The sequence below is a fragment of the Mustela putorius genome, unplaced genomic scaffold (genome assembly GCF_011764305.1).
Source record: "Mustela putorius furo isolate JIRA1106 unplaced genomic scaffold, ASM1176430v1.1 tig00003972_pilon_pilon_pilon, whole genome shotgun sequence".
NCBI classification, from domain to species: domain Eukaryota; kingdom Metazoa; phylum Chordata; class Mammalia; order Carnivora; family Mustelidae; genus Mustela; species Mustela putorius.
In genome coordinates, this window is record NW_025422115.1 from 20401064 (window position 1) to 20422331 (window position 21268).

The 21268-nt window shown below is 39.7% G+C and overlaps 1 protein-coding gene across 1 annotated transcript; it reads left to right on the plus strand.

Annotated features, from left to right (window-relative positions):
• Window positions 1-10636: 10636 nt before the first annotated feature.
• Window positions 10637-21053, plus strand: LOC101678685 (60S acidic ribosomal protein P1-like). The gene is made up of 4 exons (XM_045070606.1): window positions 10637-10747; window positions 19280-19354; window positions 20398-20515; window positions 20935-21053. The coding sequence occupies exons 1-4, from the start codon at window positions 10637-10639 to the stop codon at window positions 21012-21014; spliced, it is 384 nt and encodes a 127-aa protein (XP_044926541.1). The 3' UTR covers window positions 21015-21053.
• Window positions 21054-21268: the final 215 nt, after the last annotated feature.

Genomic DNA, 21268 nt, shown 5'->3' on the forward strand with positions numbered 1-21268 from the left:
TTTCTCCTCAGCAGCACAGCTCTGAGGAGGGACCTCCTTGACTGGGGGAGTGGGGAGGAAAGGGGGATACACAGACAAAATTATCAGAGGGCACTGAAGGAATATTCCCTGCTGTCTGCTTTAGGATTTCAGTAGGAGGTCCGCACAAGGACCTCTGGGAGTACCCTGTTCCAGGTTCTTCCGCCTACCAGCCTGTAGGCAACTCCAAAGGATGGTGCTAAGCCTACACCTCCCCTCACCCACTACCTCTGTTGCCAGCTTCTGGACTGGCTTTTTTAACAGGCAGCCCTGAGTGCTGCTCCAGAACCAGCTCAAGTGGGGAGAAGCCAAAACCTGAGCTATTGCACCACCTTCTGGGAAACCAAAGAAAGGTCTGCAATGGCCACTATACCAAAGTAGACAACTGAGAACAGTGTGCTCTTTCAGTGCGAGGGCAGAGCTACATCTAATAGAGCACTATAAAAACCACAGTAATATGGAATCACCAAACATTCCCTAGCTGAACTGAAGGTGCAAACTATGATTTAACTGACAATTCAAAATAGCGATTATAAAGAATCTGATGAGCTTATAAGAAAATGCATGTGATTCAATTTAGGGATAAAATGATTGAACAGGAGTTTTGGGGTTTTTTTGTTGTTGTTTGTCTTTGTTTTGTTTTTACCAAGGAGTTTGAAATTTTTGAAAACAACCAAATTCTGGAACTGACAAATTCAGTGAATGAGATGAAGAAATGCATTAGAGAGCTTAGGAAATAGGGCAGATCAGATTGAAGAAGGAATTAATGACTTAGAGAATAGGAATTTAGAAATGATCCAGGAGAGGAGAACTAAGATTTAAAAACAAACAGGGGCGCCTGGGTGGCTCGGTGGGTTAAGCTGCTGCCTTCGGCTCAGGTCATGATCTCAGGGTCCTGGGATCGAGTCCCACATCGGGCTCTCTGTTCAGCAGGGGGCCTGCTTCTCTGCCTGCTTGTGATCTGTCTGTCAAATAAATAAATAAAATCTTTTAAAAAACAAACAAAAAAATGAAGAAATGCTGCAAGAGCTATCATGTATGATGAGAAAAACAGAATAGTCTACCAGAAGGAGAAGGGGAAAAGTATATTTAGAGAAATAGAACAGAACTTCCCAAACCTGCCTGGGGAAGGAACTGAAGAAGTCTAAGCTAACAGAACAGAACACTATTATCTCAATGCAAAAAAATGCTCCGAGACACATTATAATTAATCTGTTTTTTAAAAAAGGTACCCAGGGAACAAAGAACGTAACCTATAAAGGAATCTCCATTAGCTTATTGATGGGTTTCTCAAATTCTATTCCACCAGGAGGAGGTGGAATGGCCCATTCAAGGTGCTAAAAAATAAAAACTGGTAACCCAGAATACTTTATCTGAAAAAGATATGCTACAGGTATGAAGGAGAAATAAAGGCTTTCCCTACTAAAACAGGGAGCTCACTACTAGACCTGCCTTGCAAGGAGTAGGGAAAGGAGTTCTCCAAGCTGAAATGGAAAGATGCTAATTAGTGACATAAAAGCACATGAAATAACCTATTGCAGACAAAGGTGAAAAACATTTAGAAAACTATATTAAAATGATGTGTTAACCACTTAATTATAAAAACTTAAGAAAAAGAGCTACAACAAAAAACTTATCACCACTAATTCCTCAATGAATTCACTGCAAAAAAAGGTAAACGCTGACATCAGAAATATAAAAGGGGAGGAGTAAAAGGGTGAAAAGAAAGTGCTATCAGGATAAAAAGGACTCTTTAGATGTTTTATGTAAGTCACATGGCAATCACAAAGCAAAAGTCTAGAAAAAAGTCACAAAACATAAAAAAGGGGAGACTGAGCAAATCATGGAAAACCACCATGTTATAAAGGCAGACAGAAATGGAAAAAGAAACAACCAGAAGGCTAAATATAAGAGGCAGTACTATTATGTCCAAAATATAAATACAAAATACAAATTCAATACAAAAAAATACAAATCAATAATCACTCAATATAAATGGACTGAATTCATCAATCAAAAGGCATAGAGTAGCTTTATGGATAAAAACAAGACCCAAACATATGCGGCCTATAAGAAACTCATCTCAACTTTTTAAGATACGCACAGGCTCAAGGTGAAGGAATTAAGAGAATGTTACAGGCAAGTGGAAACCAAATGAAAGCAGGCATAGCTTAACTTACATCAGACAAAAAAGAAGTCAAGCCTAAAAACAAAGAGACAAAGAAGGTCATTAAATAATGATAAAACAGTCAATACAGCAGGAAGATATAACAATAATAAACATATGTGCATCCAACATTGTATCACTAAAATTTATTAAGCAAATACAGATCTAAAGGGAGAAACAACAATACAGTAATAGTGGGGACTTCAGTACCCCATTGTCAGCAATAAATCATCTAGGCAGAAAGTCAACAAACTAAATTGAACTATAGAACCAAAGAACTTAACAGACCTATTAGAGCATTCTATGTAACAGAGGCAGAATACAAATCCTTCTTCAGTGCACATGAATTATTTTCCAGAACAGATGACTGATAAGGCATAAAACAAATTTCAGCAAATTTATGAAGACTGAAACCACATCAACTATCTTTTCTGACCATTAAGGTATGAAACTAGTAATCAATAAGAGGGACACTGGAAAATTTACGAACATGTAGAAACCACACACCATAATTTTGAAAAACAAATGTGTCAAAGAAGAAATCAAAAGGGAAATAAAATATTTATCTTGAAACAAATGCAAACAGCATATCAAATCTTACAGAATGCAGTAAAAGCGGTTCTGAGAGGAAAGTTTATAGCAATAAACACATGTTAAGGAATTAGAAAAATCACAAATTACCTTTCTACCAAAGAATAGGGAAAACAAGCCCCAAATTAGCAAAAGGCAGGAGATTAATAAAGATCAGATTAATAAATGAAATAGGGAAAAATGCAAAGGATCAATAAAACTAAAGGCTGGTCCTTTGTAATGGTAAACAAAGTCTTTAGCCAGACTAAGAAAAAAAGAAAGACTCAAATAAATGAAAAAGGACACATTACAATTGATACTACAGAAATACATAGGACCATAAGAGAATACTATAAACAATTGTACGTCAACAAATTAGATAACCTGAAAAAATGAATAAATTTCTAGAAACACACAATTCACCAAGCTAAGTCAGGAAGAAATGGAATATCTGAAAGGATAAATAATGAAGAAAGGGGTTGAATCAGTAATCAAAACCCTCCCAACACAGAAGACCCCAGGACCAGATGGCTTCACAGGCAAATTCTACCAAACCTTCAAAGAAGAATTAACAGCAGTCTTCTCAAACTCTTGCAAAAAATTGAGGTAGGGATAGTTCCAAATTCATTCGATAAGGCCAAATACCAAAGAGAGATGAGGAACTACAAGAAAACTAGATCAGTATCCCTGATTAATATAAATGCAGAAATCCTCAACAAAATATTAGCAAACTGAATTCAAGAACACATAAAAAGAATTAAACACCATGACCAAGTGGGATTTATCTCTGGGAAGCAAGGATGGTTCAACATAAGCCAATCAATAAACGTAATATATCACATTAATACAATGAAAGATAAAAATCACATGATCAAAAAAATCACATGATCAACTTAATAGACACAAAAAAGCAACTGACAAAAATACAACATACTTTCATGGTAAAAACCCTTATAAATGGGATAGAAATGGAACATAAAAAGGCCAAATACAACAAACCCACAAGTAACATACTCAGTGGAGGAAAAAAAAAAAATGAAAGCTTTCCTTCCAAGATCAGGAATAAGACCAGCTTTTCTACTCTCAGCACTCTTATTCAACATAGTACTGGAAGTCCTTGCCTGATGGATTAGGCAAGACAACTAAAATCCATCCAAATTGAGAAGGATGAAGTAAAACTGTCACTATTTTCAGCTGATAGGATTCTGTGCATTGAAAATCCCAAGGCTCAACCAAAAAACTGTTGGAGCTAGCCAATGATTTCAGTAAAGCTGCAGGATACAAAACCAACACACTGACATCAGTTGCATTTCTATACACTAGGTGTGAAACACCTGAAAAAGAAACAAACTTTTCCTGAGGGGATTTTGGGAGGATGGCAGAGAAGGAGAATCCTGAGCTTACCTTGTCCCGTGGACACACTGAGACAACAGCTACATCTATATGACTAACTCCAAAAATGACCTGAAGACTGAGAGAACAGACCTTCCAGAGCCCCGTCCACTAATGAAACCGCTGCTGCTGCAGAGGCCTCTCAACTCCCAGGATGCCACAGCAGGCAAGGCAGGTAAGTGCATCCAGCCACAAGAGGGCACACACAGCCCACAAAGGGGAAACCTCTGGAGCATCTGGTTCTGGTGACCATGAGGAGAACGCACATGAGGAGAGGCACCACAGGACCTCTTCTACACAAGGCCACTATTTTCAAGACCAGGAGATACAGTGATCTACCTAAAACATAAAAACAGACAAAATGAGGAGACAAAGGAATATGTCCCAAATTAAAGAACAAAACAAAATCACAGTAAAAGAGCTAAATGAAACGGATAATATGCTTGATAAAAAATTTAAAGTAAAAAAAAAAAAATTTAAAGTAATAGTCATAAAGATGCTCAATGGACCCGAGAAAAGACATCATCAAGTATGACAACATTTCACATTATAGAGTGCCGGAAGGGGAGAGAGAGAGGGCAGAAAATCATTTGAAGAAATAAGAGCTGAGAATTTCCCCACTCTGGAGAAGGAAACAAACATCCGAGTTCAGGAAGCCAAGACAGCCCCTAACAAGGTGAACCAAAGGAGGTTCAGACCAAAACATGTAAGAACTAAAATGGCAAAAAGTAATGATAAAGACACAATTTTAAAAGCAGCAAACCAAAACAAAACAAGATACAAGGGAAAACTTCATAAAGCTATCAGCTGATTTTTCAACAGAAACTATGCAGGCCAGAAGAACATGGAATGATATATTCAAAGGTCTAAAAGGGAAATACTTATACCAAGAATAATTTACCCAGCAAGGTTATCACTCAGAAATGAAGGAGAGATAAAGTTTCCCAAACAAACAGAAAGTTAAACTGGCCTTGTAAGAAATTATAAAGGGTTTTCTTTAATTGGAAAGAAAAAAAAAAAGGCCATAACTAGAAGAAAATAATGAAAGGTAAAAACTTCACAAGTAAAAAGAAACCTATGGGGCACCTGAGTGGCTCAATCGTTAAACCTCTGCCTCTGGCTCAGGTCATGATCCCAGGGTCCTTGGATCGAGCCCCGCATCGGGCTCTCTGCTCAGAGGGAAGCCTGCTTCTCCCTTTCCCACTCGCCCTGCTTGTGTTCCCTCTCTTGCTGTGTCTCTCTTTGTCAAATAAATAAATAAAATCTTTAAAAGAAAAAAAATACAATAAAGGTAGTATGTTAATCACTTATAAAGCCAATGTGGAAGTTAAAACACAATTATCTCTACAAAACTAAGTAAAGCATATACAAAAGAATGTAAAATATGACATCATATACATAAAACATGGAGAGGGGAGTAAAAATTTAGAGGTTTTAGAATGTGTTCAAACTTAACAGACTATCACCTTAATATAGATTGCCATATACATAAGATGTTGTACTTGAACCCAATGGTAATAAAAAATCAAAAACCTGTAACAGAGGGGTGCCCTGTGTGGCTCAGTTAGTTAAACAGCTGCTTTCAGCTCAGGTCATAGTCCTAGGGGGGTCCTGCGATGGAGACCCCGGTCTGGCTCCCTGCTCAGTGGGGTGGTCTACTTCTCCCTCCCTCTGTTGCTCCCCATCCTGTACTTTCTTATGTGTGTTCTCTCTCTCTCTCTCAAGTAAATAAATAAAATCTTAAAAAAGAAACAAAAAACCTGTAACAGATGCACAAAAATAAAAAGAGAAAAGATTCCAAGCATAACAACAAACAAAACCATCAGACCACAAGGGAAAAGAGGAAAAGACGTAGAAAAAAAGCAGAGAAAAGCTACAAAACAACCAGAAAACAATGAACAAAATGGCAATAGGTACATACCTATCAACAATTATTTTTAAATGGAAATGGACAAAATGCTCTAATCTAAATATACAGAGTGACTCAGTGGGTTAAAAAAAGAAACAAGACCCATTTATGTGCTGCTTACAAGAGACTCACTTCAGACTAAAAGACAGGTACAGACTGAAAGTGAAGGGATGGAAAAGCATACACCATGCGAATGGCAGCTAAAAGAAAAATAAAGCCATAGTCCTATAAAACAAAACAAACTTCACTATTATTATTTTTTTCAAGATTTATTTATTTGAGAGAGAGCAAGAGAGAGAGGGAGAGAGAGAGCACATGCACATGTGTGTGGGGAGGGGCAGAGGGAGAGGGAACCTCAAGCAGACTCCATGCAGAGCCCAACACGGGGCTCATTCATGAACCTGAGATCACAACCTGAGCCGAATTGGAGTCTCACACTCAACTGACTGCACAATCCAGGTGCCCCTAGACAAAATGGGTTTTAACACAATGTAGCAAAAGACAAAAAGAACACTACAAAATGATAAAGGGATCAATCCTACAAGAGGGTATGACAATTGTGAATATCTATGCACCCAACATGCAAAACCTAAATACATAAAAGCAAATATTAATAGACATAAGGGGAGAAACTAACAGTTTTTGTTTTTTTATGATAATAGTAGGGGATTTTAACACCTCTCTTAACATCAATAGCTAGATCATCCAGACAGAAAATCCATAAGGGAACAATGGCTTTAAACAACAAATTACTAGGAATAAACTTAACCAAAGAGGTGAAGAACTTGTCCTCTGAAAACAATAAAAACACTGAGGAAAGAAATTGATGATGACACAAACTACCATGCTCATAAATTAGAAGAATTAATATTGTTAAAATGTCCATACTACCCAAAGCAAACTATAGATTCAATGTAATTCCTATCAAAATACCAACAGCATTTTTCCCAGAACTGAAATGAGTAATCCTAAAATTTCTATGAAATCACAAAAGACCTCAAACAGCCAAAGCAATCTTGAGAAAGAAGAACAAAGCCAGAGGTATCACAATTTCAGATTTTAAGATTTACTACAAAGCTATGGTAATTAAGTACTGGCATAAGAGTAGATGCATAGAACAGTGGAACACAACAGGGAGCCCAGAAATAAATTCACACTTATGTGGTCAATCAATCTATGACAAAGGAGGCGAGAATATACAATGAGGAAAAGACAGTTTTTTGATAAATCGGTATTGGGAAAACTGGACAGCTACATGCAAAAAAATGAAACTGGATTACTTCCTTACACCATACACACAAATAAACTCAGAATGGATTAAAGACCTAAATGAGAAACCTGAAACCATCAAAATCTAAAAGAAAACATAAGCAGTAATCTCACGGAATTTGTCCTTAGCAACATATATATGGATCTGTCTACTCAGGCAAGGGAAACAAAAACAGAAGTAAACTACTGGGACCACATTAAAATAAAAAGCTTTTGGAGTGCCTGGGTGGCTCAGTCATTATGCATCTGCCTTTGGCTCAGGCTATGATCCCAGGGTCCTGGGATTGAGACCCACATTGGGCTCCCTGCTCAGTGGAGAGCCTGCTTCTCCCTCTCCCTCTGCTGCTCCCCCTGCTTATGCACTCTCTTTCTGTCAAATAAATAAATAAAATCTAAAATAAAAAGCTCTTGCACAGCAAAAGAAACCATCAACAAAACAAAAAGGCAACCCAGTGAATGGGAGAAGATACTTACAAATGATATATCCAATAAGGGGTTCATATCCAAAATATGTATAAAACTCATGCAGCTCAACACCAAAAAAATACAAATAATGTGATTTAAAGATAAGCAGAGGACCTGAGTAGACATTTTTCCTAAGAACACATACAGATCGCCAACAGACACATGAAAAGATGCTCGACATCATTCATCATCAGCAAAATGCAAATCAAAACCACAACGATGTATCATCTTACACCTGTCAGAATGCCTAGTATCAAAAAGACAAGAAATAACAAGTTTTGATGAGGATGTGGGGAAGAGAACCCTCATGCACTCCTGGTGGGAATGCAAACTGGTATAGCCACTGTGGAAAACAGTATGGATCTCCCTCAAAAAATTAAAAATAGGACTACCATATGATCAAGTAATTCCACTACTGGACATTTACCACCCCCCAAACGAACACTAATTTGTTTTTTTTTTAAATAGATTTTATTTGTTTATTTGGCAGAGAGACAGAGATCACAAATAGGCAGTAAGGCAGTCGGAGGGAGAGGGGGAAGCAGGCTCCCCGCCGAGCAGAGAGCCCAATGTGGGGCTCGATCCCAGGACCCCAAGATCACGACCTGAGCCAAAGGCAGAGGCTTAACCCACTGAGCCACCCAGGCGCGCCACGAACACTAATTTGAAAAGACATATTCCCTTGTATGTTCACTGCAGCATCGTGTACAATAGCCAAGATATGGAAGCCACCCAAGTGTCCATCATGGATGAATAAAGATGTGGCACGCGTACGCACACACACACACACATATACACACACAGAGGAAATGTCACTTGGCTATAAAAAAGAACTAGATCTTGCCATTTGCAACAACCTGAATGGACTGAGAGTGTATAATTCTGAGTGAAATAAGTTAGAGAAAGATAAATACCATATGATTTCACTTATATGTGGAATCTAAAAAAACAAAACAGACTCAAGTACAGAGAACAAACTGGTGGTTGCCAGGAGAGATGGGTGGAGGGATGGGCACAATAAAGGGGACTAGACGTACAAACTTCCAGTTGTGAAATAAGTAAGTCACAAAGATCAGAGTACAGAGTAGAGAATATAGTAAGTGATGTCATAATAAAGTTGTATAGTAACAGTGACTACACTTATCATGGTGAGCAATGAGTAAGGTGCAGAACTGTGGAATCAATCTGCTTGAAACTAACAAACATTGCAACTAACAAACACTTGAAACTAACAAAACATTGTATGTCAATTATGTTTCAATGAAAGGATTGTCAAGTCTAAGAAAAAGATAATAATGGTCACACCCACACAAAAAAGAAGGCTTTCTCAGTAATAGTAGCATCAAAAAACAAAATAGGAATAAATTTAATGTAGGAAGTTTTTTTTTTAAGATTTTATCTATTTATTGGAGAGAGAGAGAGAGTGCACAAGTGGGAGGGTGGGGAGCTGGGCAGAGGGACAAGCAGACACCCCACTGAGCAGGGAGCCTGACACAGGGCTCGATCCCAGGACCCTGAGATCATGACCTGAGCCAAAGACAGATGCCCAACTGACTGAGCCTTCCAGGCGCCCCAGCAGTGAAAGTCTTGTACAGCAAAATCTACAAGACTGCTGAAAAAAATAGAAAAACACACAAAGGGAAAGACAGCCTGTGTTCATGGATTCAAAGAGTTAATATTGTTAAAATGTATATACTACTCAAAGCAATCTACAGAGTCAACACAATCCCCATCAAAGACTAATGGCATTCTTTGCAGAAAGAGAAAAACTGTAAAGTCTGTATGGAACCACAAAGGACTCTGAAGAGCTAAAGCAATCCTGAAGAAAAAGAACAAAACTACAGGTACTGCACATCCTGACTTCAAATTATACCACGAAGCTGTAGCATTAAAAACAGTACGGTGCTGGCAAGGAAAGAGACACACTGACAAACAGAACAGACAGCCCAGCATTAACCTTTGCTTATACATTAAACTAATATTCAACAAGGGGGCCAACAGCATCGAAGGGGAAAAAGACACACTTCAACAAATTATGTTGAGAAAACTGGATGAACACACGCAGAACACTGAAACTGGACATCTTCTACCACTCACAAACATTCACGTGAAATGGATTACACACTTAAACATACGGACTCATATTATATGACTCCTAGAAGAAAACATAGGGAAGAAGCTCCCTGAGACTGGTTTTGGTGATGATTTGGGGATATGACATCAAACAGCAAAGGTAAAAATCAACAGAAGGGATTACATCAAACTTAAAAGCTTTTGTACAAAAGAATTAACAAAATTGAAAGGCAACCTACAAAATGGGAGAGTTTTTGCAAAACAACTGTTATATAAGGGGTTAATATCTAAAATATAAAAAGAATTCATACAACTCAATAAGAAAGAAGCAATCTGATTTAAAAATGGGGAGAAGAACTAAATAGACATTTTTCCAAAGAGGACATCCAGAAGGTCACCAGGGACGTGAAAAGATGCTCAACATCGCACATCATCAGGGCAATCCAAAGGAAACCACAGGTGTTAGAACGCCTCTCATCAAGAAGACAAGAGTAACAAGTGTTGGCAGTGAATGGGGAGAGATTAGTAAACCCTCGGGCACTGTTGCCGGGAATGTAAACTGGCGCAGCCATGGAGGAAAACAGTGTACGCAGGTGCCTCAAAAAATTAAAATTAGAACTACAAGGTGATTCTACTTCTGGGTATTTACTTGAAGAAAGTCAAAACACGATCTTGAAAAGATACCTGCCCTGCCATGATCACTCAGCACTCCTTACAACAGCTGAGATCCAGAAACAAGCAGAGGGCCCGTCGGGAGATGAAACGATAAAAAAATGCGGCGCGCGTGCGCGTACACACAGGGGTGGTACTCAGCTGTGAGAAAGGAGGATGTCCTGCCGTTTGTCACGACGCGGAGAGACCCTGAACACAGGATACTAAGTGAGGTAAGCCCGACAAAGACAAGTACTATATGACATCGCTTACATGTGCAATTTTAAAAAGCCGAACTGTAAAAACAGAGAATAAAATGGTGGTTATCAATGGGTGGGGGGTGGGGAGACAAGGCAGATGTTTTTAAGGGTACAAACTTTTTTCTTTTTTTTAAGATTTTATTTATTTATTTGACACAGAGAGATCACAGGCAGGCAGAGAGAGAGGGGGAAGCAGGCTCCCCCATGAGCAGAGAGCCCGATGCAGGGCTTGATCCTAGAACCCTGAGATCATGACCTGAGCTGAAGGCAGAGGTTTTAACCCACTGAGCCACCCAGGTGCCCCTAACGGTACAACCTTAAAACAAGTAATAAGTAAGTCCTAGAGATCTAATGCATAGTACAGACAATAATACTACAGACAATAATACTATATTACAAACATCAAACTTACTAAGAGACTAGAACTTAATTAAGTACTATAAAGAAAGGATAATTATGTAATGTGATAGATGTTAATTAACTGCTAAGTGATCATCATATTATGATACATAAATGCATCAAATCCTATAGGATAAGATATTGTACACTGTAAGTTTATAAAATATTATGTCAAACCCATTTCAATAGGGAAAAATTAAAAGTAGAATTTTTGCAATAAAAAAAGCAGTAGAAAATAGAAAGTAATTTTTTTTTTAAAGATTTTATTTATTTATCGGGGGGCGGGGGAGAGCGAGCACAGGCAGACAGAATGGCAGGCAGAGGCAGAGGCAGAGGGAGAAGCAGGCTCCCCGCTGAGCAAGGAGCCCGATGTGGGACTCGATCCCAAGACGCTGGGATCATGACCTGAGCCGAAGGCAGCTGCTTAACCAACTGAGCCACCCAGGCGTCCCGAAAGTAATTTTTGTTTTTTAAGATTTTATTTATTTATTTGACAGAGAGAAATCACAAGTAGATGGAGAGGCAGGCAGAGAGAGAGAGGGAAGCAGGCTCTCTGCTGAGCAGAGAGCCCGATGCGGGACTCGATCCCAGGACTCTGAGATCATGACCTGAGCCGAAGGCAGCGGCTTAACCCACTGAGCCACCCAGGCGCCCCCGGAAAGTAATTTTTTTTAAAGATTTTATTTATTTATTTGACAGAGAAAGAGCAAGAGAGGAACACAAGCAGGGGGAGTGGGAGAGGGAGAAGCAGGCTCCCCACTGAGCAGCCCCCCCCCCCCCATGCACAGGGAGCTTGATGCGGGGGTCGATCCCAGGACTCTGGGATCATGATCTGAGCTGAAGGTAGACACTTAATGACTGAGCCACCTAGGCACCCCAAAATAAAGTAATTTGACATTAAATTGATGATGTCTTTTTTTGTGTAATAATAGTTATATCTATGTATTAAGAATGCTCTTCTAGACATTTAATCAAAAAACATGGTTTGGGTAAAAACATAAATTAGAAAAAGTACTACCAGAAAACATGGCGAAACAGACATTTTTACCTGGGTAGGCACAAATTTTTCTCTGATTAAATTAGAGTTTCTTTGGAGGCTGATTTTTTTTTTTTTAACTAAATAGTAATCTGTTATATTAACAGTGAAAGTATGACACTAGTCCACAAAATCCACTTGTCACTAATAGTATAGTAGTAAGCAATGTCACAGTTGTGTTTCTAAAATGCTCCAGACCACTGAAGTTTAATCCTATGTCAGTAGATGTTATTGGATTTAATCTCTCCGTTTCTTAATGTTTTAAGTATCATGTTGCTTAGTCTGTTGAAAATACACCTTAAAAGGACAACTGAGCATCTAACTTGGACTTGGTACATAGTAGATAGTCATTAAATACTTGCTAAATAAAAAAAAAGAAGGACAACTGTACTATGACAGGGGAAGGAGGGGTAGGAGAATTTGTCTGAAGTAAAAGTATGATGTTGAATCCACTGAGCCCATGAACCACACATAACAAAGGGAAATGATTGGGTGACTGACGTTTTGCTAAGAGAGTTCTAAACATTCATGAGGAACAGCTGTGGTTAACTGGGTGCTCGGTGTCTGACACCTGTCCAGGTGTTAGCTACAATTTGCAGATGAAGAAACAGATCGAGAGGACTGATGACTTGCTCAAGGCCCCCCAAAATCACAAGTGGTGCAGCTGACATTGAAGCCCAAGTCTGAGCCTGACATCCAAATTTTTAACCACTTTGCTAATGATTGGGTCTCATTTTACAGTTTAAGTAAAAATTTCTTAGCCCTAGATAGTTACTTTTAGTTGATAATTTTGTTTTTTAAAATAAGTTTTATGTCCACTGTGGGGCTTAAATTCAGGACCCCAAGATCAAATGTCACATTTTCTATGGACTAAGCCAGCCAGGTGCCCCTTACTTGATAATTTTTTATGTTCTGCAAAACACAAGACACAGCTGTGTCTCTCTTACAGGTTTGTGGGACTTTATATAGCTTTTGGGTACTTTGGAGCTCATGTCTTCTCCCAATATGACATTTTTTTTTTTTAGCTTTGGTTATAGTGTTTTTAAAATAAACTTAATTTTTAGAATTATTTTAGCTTTACCAAAAAATTGTGAGGATAGAGAGTTCCCTCCTATTCAGAGCCAGTTTCCCCATTATTAACATATCAATATGTGTTACAATTAATAAACCAATATTAATATATTGTTATTAACTAGAGTCCATGTTTTATTTGGAATTCCTGAGGTTTGAACTAATGTCTTTTGTCCTTCCCAGGATCCCATCTAGGAAACCAAATCACATTTAATCATTGTGTTTTCTTAGGCTCTGGGCTGTCAGAGTTTCTCAGACATTGTTTATGGGTTTTTTTTGCTTGTAGTTTTCAGTTTTAATATAATCAAACCTATGTATCTTTTCCTTTATGTTTTGTGCCTTAAGAAATTTTTCACATACACTTAATAATAATAATCCTCTAAAATTTTTAGTTTTCCTTTCCACATTATATATGATGAGGATGGAGTTAAAACCATTCCTTCTACATTTCCATAAGGATAGAAAATCAATTGTCCCAGTAGTTTTGTGGGTTTTTTTTTTGAAAAGGCACTCTTCCCCTAACCAACCACTCCACTTCCCCATTTATAAAGTTATACCTCTGACTTACTCAGTTCCTGCATGTATGACAGTGGATTTCTAGGTTCTCTGTTCTCTTGGTCTGTTTATCTACTTGCATGTAAATTACACATCTTTAATTCATTCAGCATGTATTTATTTGAGTGCCCCCTATGTGTCAGGCACTGTTTTAGGCACAATTAATGCAGTGGCAAACCAAAGTGTGTTCCCTCCATGGAACTGACATTTAAGGTGAACTCTTTTATTACTTTAAAACACCACTTTCGGGACGTCTGGATGGCTCAGCTGATTAAGCATCTGCCTTCTGCTCAGGTCACGATCCCAGGGTCCTGGGTTCAAGCCTGATGCCCAGCTGGGAGGGGCCTGCCTCTCCCTCTCCCTCTGTCTGCCACTCCCCCTGCTTAGCTCTCTGTCAAATAAATTAATAAAGTCTTAAAAAAATCAATAAATAGGGACACCTGAGTGGCTCAGTCGGTTAAGCTGCTGCCTTTGGCTCAGGTCATGATCCCAAGGTCTTGGGATCAAGTCTCGAATAGAGCTCCTTGCTCGGCAGGGAGTCTGCTTCTCTCTCTGCCTCTGCCTACGACTCTGCCTGCTTGTGTGGTCTCTCTCTCTCTGACAAATAAATACAAATAATAAAAGTCTTTAAAATAAATAAATAAAGCACTGTCTTCATTTTTACTGGTCCTTGATCCTTCCATGAAAATTCTAAGGACAACTGGTCAAATTTCATCAAAAACCCTAATGGAATATTGACTGAAATGACATAATTTGAAGAGAATTACCCATTTTAAGATCCTTTCATCTGTGAATATGGTATATCATTCTATTTAAATTGCCTCTGATGTTGTTCCTTAAAATTTTATAATTTTAAAAATAATGATCATGCATAAGTTGTTAGATTTACTCCTAGAAACTATGATTTTTGTTGCTATTGTATGAAGTATAATTTTTAATACTACATTTTATAACTGACTTTTGCTGAACACAGAAACGCTGCTGGCTTTTGTGTATTAATCTTGAATCTAGGTTGATTTGTTTGCCTATGGATTCTCTTGGAACTTCTGGGTAAATAAATAATCATATTATTTATGAATAGTGGAGTTCACAACTTTCCAATTTAATAACTTTTCTTTTTCTTGTCTTATGGAGATGGCTAAACTGTAAAATAGTAACTGAAGTAAAGCAGGGAAAGGACATATCTTTGTTTGTTCCTGATTTTAAAGAGTAGGTTTTAAGTTTCACCAGTACGTATGGTGTTTGCTGTAGATTTTTAGAAGATATCTTATCAGGATATGAAAGTTATCTTTTCTTCCAATTTTCTAAGAGTCTATGTTAATGGTTATTTAATTTTATCAAGTCATTTTTCTGAATCTATAAGAATTTCATCTAGTTTTCCTCTTTATTAATGGATTACTTTTTAATAGATGTTACACTGAACTATCCTTAGTCATGGTATACCATATTTTGATATACAGTACTGCATTCAGTTTATTAATCTTTTAGTTTTTCCAGTTTTACTGATGTAACTGACATTCACATTTTAGATTTTTGTGTTTACATTTGTAAGTGAGAAGAACTTATAATTTACCTTTCTTATACTCTAAGGTTCAGGTTTTGCTACTATAGTTAGAAAACAATTTGGAGGACAAAACACTCATTTTAAAAAGTTCCTTATTAGTATAGTTTAAGACAGGCAATATTTTGTTTTGTGTTGATGTATCATATTTGCCAGATCAGTTTTTTGTTTTGTTTTATTTTGAAGTATACTGGGGGCAGGGAAGGGGGATGACTATGTTTTAGACAGATTCATTTTGGCTTTGGAAATGTTCGAATTTTTCAGTAGCTTTACCTTTTTCCACCCAAATTCCACTATAATTGCTTCTGGAGTTGGATGAAAACTCAAAACAAGTTTTATTTTAGAAAGCTTGATAGTTTTAAAAAATTGTTTAGAAGTTTGAGATATTAAGGGGTGTCTGGGGTGGTGCAGTAAGTTAAGCATCTGACTCTTTGGCTTCAGCTCAGGTCATGATCTTAGGGTCCTGGGATTGAGCCCTGTGTCAGGCTCCCCGCTCAGCGGGGAGTCTGCTTGTCTCCCTCTATCTCTGAAATAAATCTTAAACACACACACACACACACAACGACACAGACATCAACTGATTCATGTATGGTCAATTAATTTAGGACATAAGAATCAAGAATATATAATCAGGAAAGGACAGTCTCCTCAATGAATGGTGTTGGGAAAACTGGACAGCAACACACAAAAGAATGAAAATGGACCACCATCTTACAATTCACAAAAATTAATTCAAAATGGAATAAAGACTTGAATGTAAGACCTAGATCATAAAACTCCTAAAAGAAAACAAAGGTGGTAAGCTCCTTGACAGTGGCCTTGGCAAAGATTGTTTGATCTGACTCCAAAAGTAAAGGCAACAAAAACAAAAGTAAACAAGTGGGACTGTATTAAACTGAAAACTTCTTCACAGCAAAGGAAATCATCAACAAAATGAAAAGACAACCTACTGAGTAGGATAAATTTTTTGTAAATCATATATCTGAAAAGGGGTTCATATCCAAAATGAATAAAGAACTCCTACAACTCCGTATCAACAAAAATTCCATTAAAAATGGGCAAAAGATCTGAATAGACACTTTTCCAAAGACCTACAGATAGCCAACAGACCCATGAAATGCTCAACATTACCAACCATCAGGGAAATCAAATTAAGACCACAGGGAGATACTGCCTCACATCTGTTAGAATAGCTGCCATCAAGAAGACAAGAATAACATGTGGTGGCAAGGATATAAAGAAAAGAATCCTCTGTGTACTATTGGTAGGAATATAAATTGATGCAAATGCTGTGGAAAACAGTACAGAGGTTCCCACCTAAATTAAAAATAGAACTACCATATGATCAAGCCATTCCCGCAGGTATTTATCAGAAGAAAAACACTAATTTGAAAAGATATATTCATTCCCATGTTTACCATAGCATTATTTACAATGGCCAAGACACGGAAACAACGGAAGTGTCTATCAGTGATTGAATGAAGAAAATGTGACACACAAACACACACCCACAGGAATATTATTCAGGTGTAAAAAAATATAACACCTTGCCATATGAGACAACATGGATGGACCTTGAGGGCATTATACTAAGCAAAACAAGTCAGAGAAAGACAAACACTGTATGACCTCACTTACATGTGGAATCCAAACAACAAACAAAAATAAATAAACCGAACTCATAGATGCGGAGAACAGACTGGTGGCTGCCAGAGGGAGGGGTGGAAGGGTGAAGGGGCTCAAAAGTTACAAACCTGAAGTTACAAGTCACTGGATATAACGTACAACATGGTGACTATAGTTAATAATACTGTGTTTCATATTTAAAAGTTGCTGAGAGTAGACCTTAAAAATGGTTGATGTAGGGTGCTTGAGTGGCTCAGTAGGTTAAGCCTCTGCCTTTTGCTCAGGTCATGATCCCAGCGTCCTGGGATCAAGCCTCCATTGGGCTCTCTGCTTGGCGGGGAGCCTGCTTCCTCCTCTCTCTCTGCCTGCCTCTCTGCCTACTTGTGATCTCTGTCTGTCAAATAAATAAGTAGAGTTTTTTTAAAAAAGAAAAAAAATGGTTGATGTACGTTTTGCGACACACACAAATATCGAATCATTATGCTATACACCAGAAACAAAAATGTCATGTCAATGATACCTCAAAAAAAAAAAAAAAAAAGAAAAAGAAAAAAAGCCCAACTCTCAATATGAATCCAATACCAATTTTTATTAAGCTTCAAAAGATACAAAATGGCAACGCAGCCCCTAGACAGCAGTTGCTTCACAAAGTCTTGAACATCTTAAGGGCAGTTTCAGGACACTTCCACCCAAACACGGAGTGCCTTAGTTACAAAAACTGAAACGGATTTGGAAAGTTCCCCTCCATTCCCAATAGATGTTTTATACGTATAGTAACAGTGCTTACCCCTTCCGCTGGGTGAGGATTAAACGAACCCTTGTAGAGTGGGACTCAGCGCCCGGGACACAGTGGGCGCTCCCATGGCACTGCTGCCCGTTTCCTCCCCCACCGCTTCAGGACCGGAGACGCCGCGCTAAGTAAGCACCAGAAGCCTCCAAGCTGACCTTTAGCTCCTGCGCTCCAGGTGGGCACAGCTCCGGGAGGCTGGCGACGTCATTACATGTCCGAATAGTGTCACACGGGCTACGGTCGATGGGGGTGAAATCCATTTACCTAGATATCTTTTTCCTAAAAGTATTTTTACTGTTCAGGAGCCCTGAGTTTTAGCCGAACCCAAAAACCTTGCAATTTCAAGAACCACCAATTTTTTCAACTCGCAAACGAGCGAGTTGCGCTTTATGCGCAGGCGCCAACGTGTTCCGGGCGGGCTGTTCTCGCCCCGCCTCTTCCGCCAGGCCCGGGCACCGATTGGCCCCCGTGATCCATATAAGAGGCGCATTGGCCGCACCTGGGTGGTTCAGTCGGTTAAAGCATTTTCTGGCCAGGTCGTGATCTCGAGGTCCTGGAATCAAGCCCCGCGTCCTGCTCTCTGCTCAGCGGGGGAGCCTGTTTCCCGGCCCCCTCTGTCTGCCTGCCTCTCTGCCTACTTGTGATCCCTGTCAAATAAATAAAAATCTTAAAAAAAAAAAAAAAAAAGGCTGCACAAGCGCGGAATGTCCTTCCCTCAGCTGCCCGCTAAGATGCTCAGTCCTTCGGAGCAAGCAAAGGCCGTGTTGGGGGAGGCCATCACTTCATCAGGCGACTAGCACCGCGCCGGCACGTCCGCTCAGCACTCGCCAGCATCATGGCCTCGGTCTCTTAGCTCGCCTGCATCTACTCGGCCCTCATCTTGCACGACGATGAGGTGACGGTCACGGTGAGTGCGTGCCAGACCCGCGCCATCAACATCCCCGGCGGAGGCGGGGGAGAGGGGCCCAGCAGCGGGCGGGCCCACGTGCTCCAGCTTCCTGGGGGACTGGAGTATTTGGGTTTTGTTTCAGCGAAACTTCCGCGGCGTGAGGGCATCCTAACCGCACCTGGGACACTCCCTGTTTGGTGGCCCTGAATTCCTGCGCTCCTCTTACTAGGCCTTGTTGGGCCAGGCTGCGGGATGTGGAGAGCACATTAATTAGCTTGCTCTACCTCCGGCCCTGACTCGCAACTTAAAATAGCGGCGTGGCTTGGGCAAGTTCTGCCTGCGAAAAGGAAGCGATGCGCTGCCTTGCGAGGGGCCTGGAACACCGGAGCCGGTTGCATTCTCTTTGCTGGTGATCGTAAGAGTGTACGAAAGGGTCAGTTTTAAATAAGCGCACATGAAATACAGGTAGAATCTATGAAGTGGTTAAACACGGTTTTGGACACACGTTTTGAATGTCTTTTGTTTGCAGTGTTTTGGAGACGTTTACGAAAACTACACTTTGGTTTGCTGTTTTTTAGGAGGATAAGATCAATGCCCTCCTTAAAGCAGCGGGTGTGAATGTTGAACCCTTCTGGCCCGGCTTGATTGCAAAGGTAAGGTGAGGGCAGCCAAGTGATGGGGAGAAGCAAATCTGGGACATTACTGATTAAGTCAGGTATTCGTGTAACACTAAAAAGGCTGAAAAGTGCGATATTCCACTGGATCTTTAAGTGGTATTTCCTCATAGTTCCTTATCTAGAGCCCAATTAAAGTTTATGACTTTTACTTGATTTCAGTCAGGTTTCTCTTTGCTTCTGTTCTGAAACCATGACATTCATAAATATATATATGGTATACACACATGCGCATCAAATGACTCCTTAAATCGGCCACCCAGGGGATAATATCGCCCATGTTGTTCCAAGCACATTATTCTTGCATGATAGTCTGGTTTCATGGAAATTGGATGTAGTGACCTTTTGTTGGCCATTTACTATTTTGGGGGGATATAAAAAGACTAACGAAGACAAGATTCCTACCCAAGGAACTTGGCACTGGCTATCTTTCCTATTTTATGTTAATCTCTGGCAAGAGGCTATTAGCTTCATCTCTTCACGTTGTGTCCAGAGAGTTCTGAATGATTGAAAACACTGTGCCTTTAGTAAAGGTCCTCCTCTTTAATAAAGTCCCTGGACTTAGCAGTATGAAAAATGGAATTCACTGTTAAGAGGAGATCTGGAACTGTGGAAAGAATCCTGGTTTGAGTGTTTAAGGAGGCATGAGTTTTTTTGCCAACAACTTACACCAGCATTTTGGGGCCAGTTTTCTCACCTATAAAAGGAAGGAATTAATTAGTTATTCTGTCTTGCTACTGAAATATGGCAATGCAATTGTAAGATTTAAAGCTTGAGTAGTTTTTTGTGTGTGTGACTAATTTTTAATTCAGCTGTGTGGTCATAATCTAGTCTAAGTCTTGGGGAATCTAAGTAGCAGCCAGATGTCACTGGGAGACTCCAGAGAAGGAAGAACGATATAGTGTTGGGAATTGGTTGTTGTTCCTTCAGGGGAGGGGGGTACCTTTGGATGTGTGTGTGGGGGGGAGTGCTGTAACAAAAGGCCAGCATAAGTGTGATCAGTGTATGCATGTGTGTTGCAGGCCCTGGCCAACGTCAACATTGGGAGCCTCATCTCCAATGTAGGAGCTGGTGGACCCACCCCAGCAGGTGGTGCTACGCCAGCAGGAGGTCCTGCTCCTTCCACCACTGCTGCCCCAGGTAGGCATTTTTTTTTTTAATTGGAGGGAAGAGGGGTACCTGGGTGGCTCAGTAGGTTAAAGCCTCTGCCTTCAGCTCAGGTCATGATCTAAGGGTCCTGGGATTGAGCTCCACATGGGGCTCTCTGCTGGGAAGGGAGACTCCTTCCTCCTCTCTCTCTCTGCGTGCCTCTCTGCCTACTTGTGATCTTTGTCTGTCAAATAAATAAAATCTTTAAAAAAAATTGGAAGGAGGAGTGGAGATAAAGAGCAGTGATGCCTATAATACTTAATTTGCTAAGAGTAGATGATGTATAGAAACCCTATAGCCAGGGGCATGGTTGGAACCAAGGCTAGGACATTTTTGACCAGGTAAGTTGAGGGGCCTGGAGCTCTTTGGAGTTTAAAATACTTAGCAAGTGTTGACTTTCATTTTTTTAGCTGAGGAGAAGAAAATGGAAGCAAAGAAAGAAGAATCTGAGGAGTCTGATGATGACATGGGCTTTGGTCTTTTTGACTAAACTGCTTGTGTAAGCTGCTCAATAAAAAGCTGAACTCTTGGTTGCTGTTGGTTTTGCCCATTGTTTGGGGATGTGCATTGTACAGATGATCTCCTTTCTGCAGCACTGGCTGCCAGCCTCTTCTGGTATGACCCTCTTCTGGTATGCCCTCTTCTGGTATTGCCCCCTGCCACCACCAACTCCTGGTGAGAAGTATGGCACCAGTCAGATGCTGTGCCAAGAATACCTAATGTTGCGTGTGGAACTGCATGGAG

Bases quoted from the DNA above. Each gene is read 5' to 3' on its own strand.
- LOC101678685 (XM_045070606.1), top strand. From the start codon at position 10,637: ATGCGGCGCGCGTGCGCGTACACACAGGGGTGGTACTCAGCTGTGAGA. The intron at 10,748-19,279 runs GTAAGCCCGACA...GCTGTTTTTTAG, and splicing joins AACACAGGATACTAAGTGAG to GAGGATAAGATCAATGCCCT. The intron at 19,355-20,397 runs GTAAGGTGAGGG...TGTGTGTTGCAG, and splicing joins GGCCCGGCTTGATTGCAAAG to GCCCTGGCCAACGTCAACAT.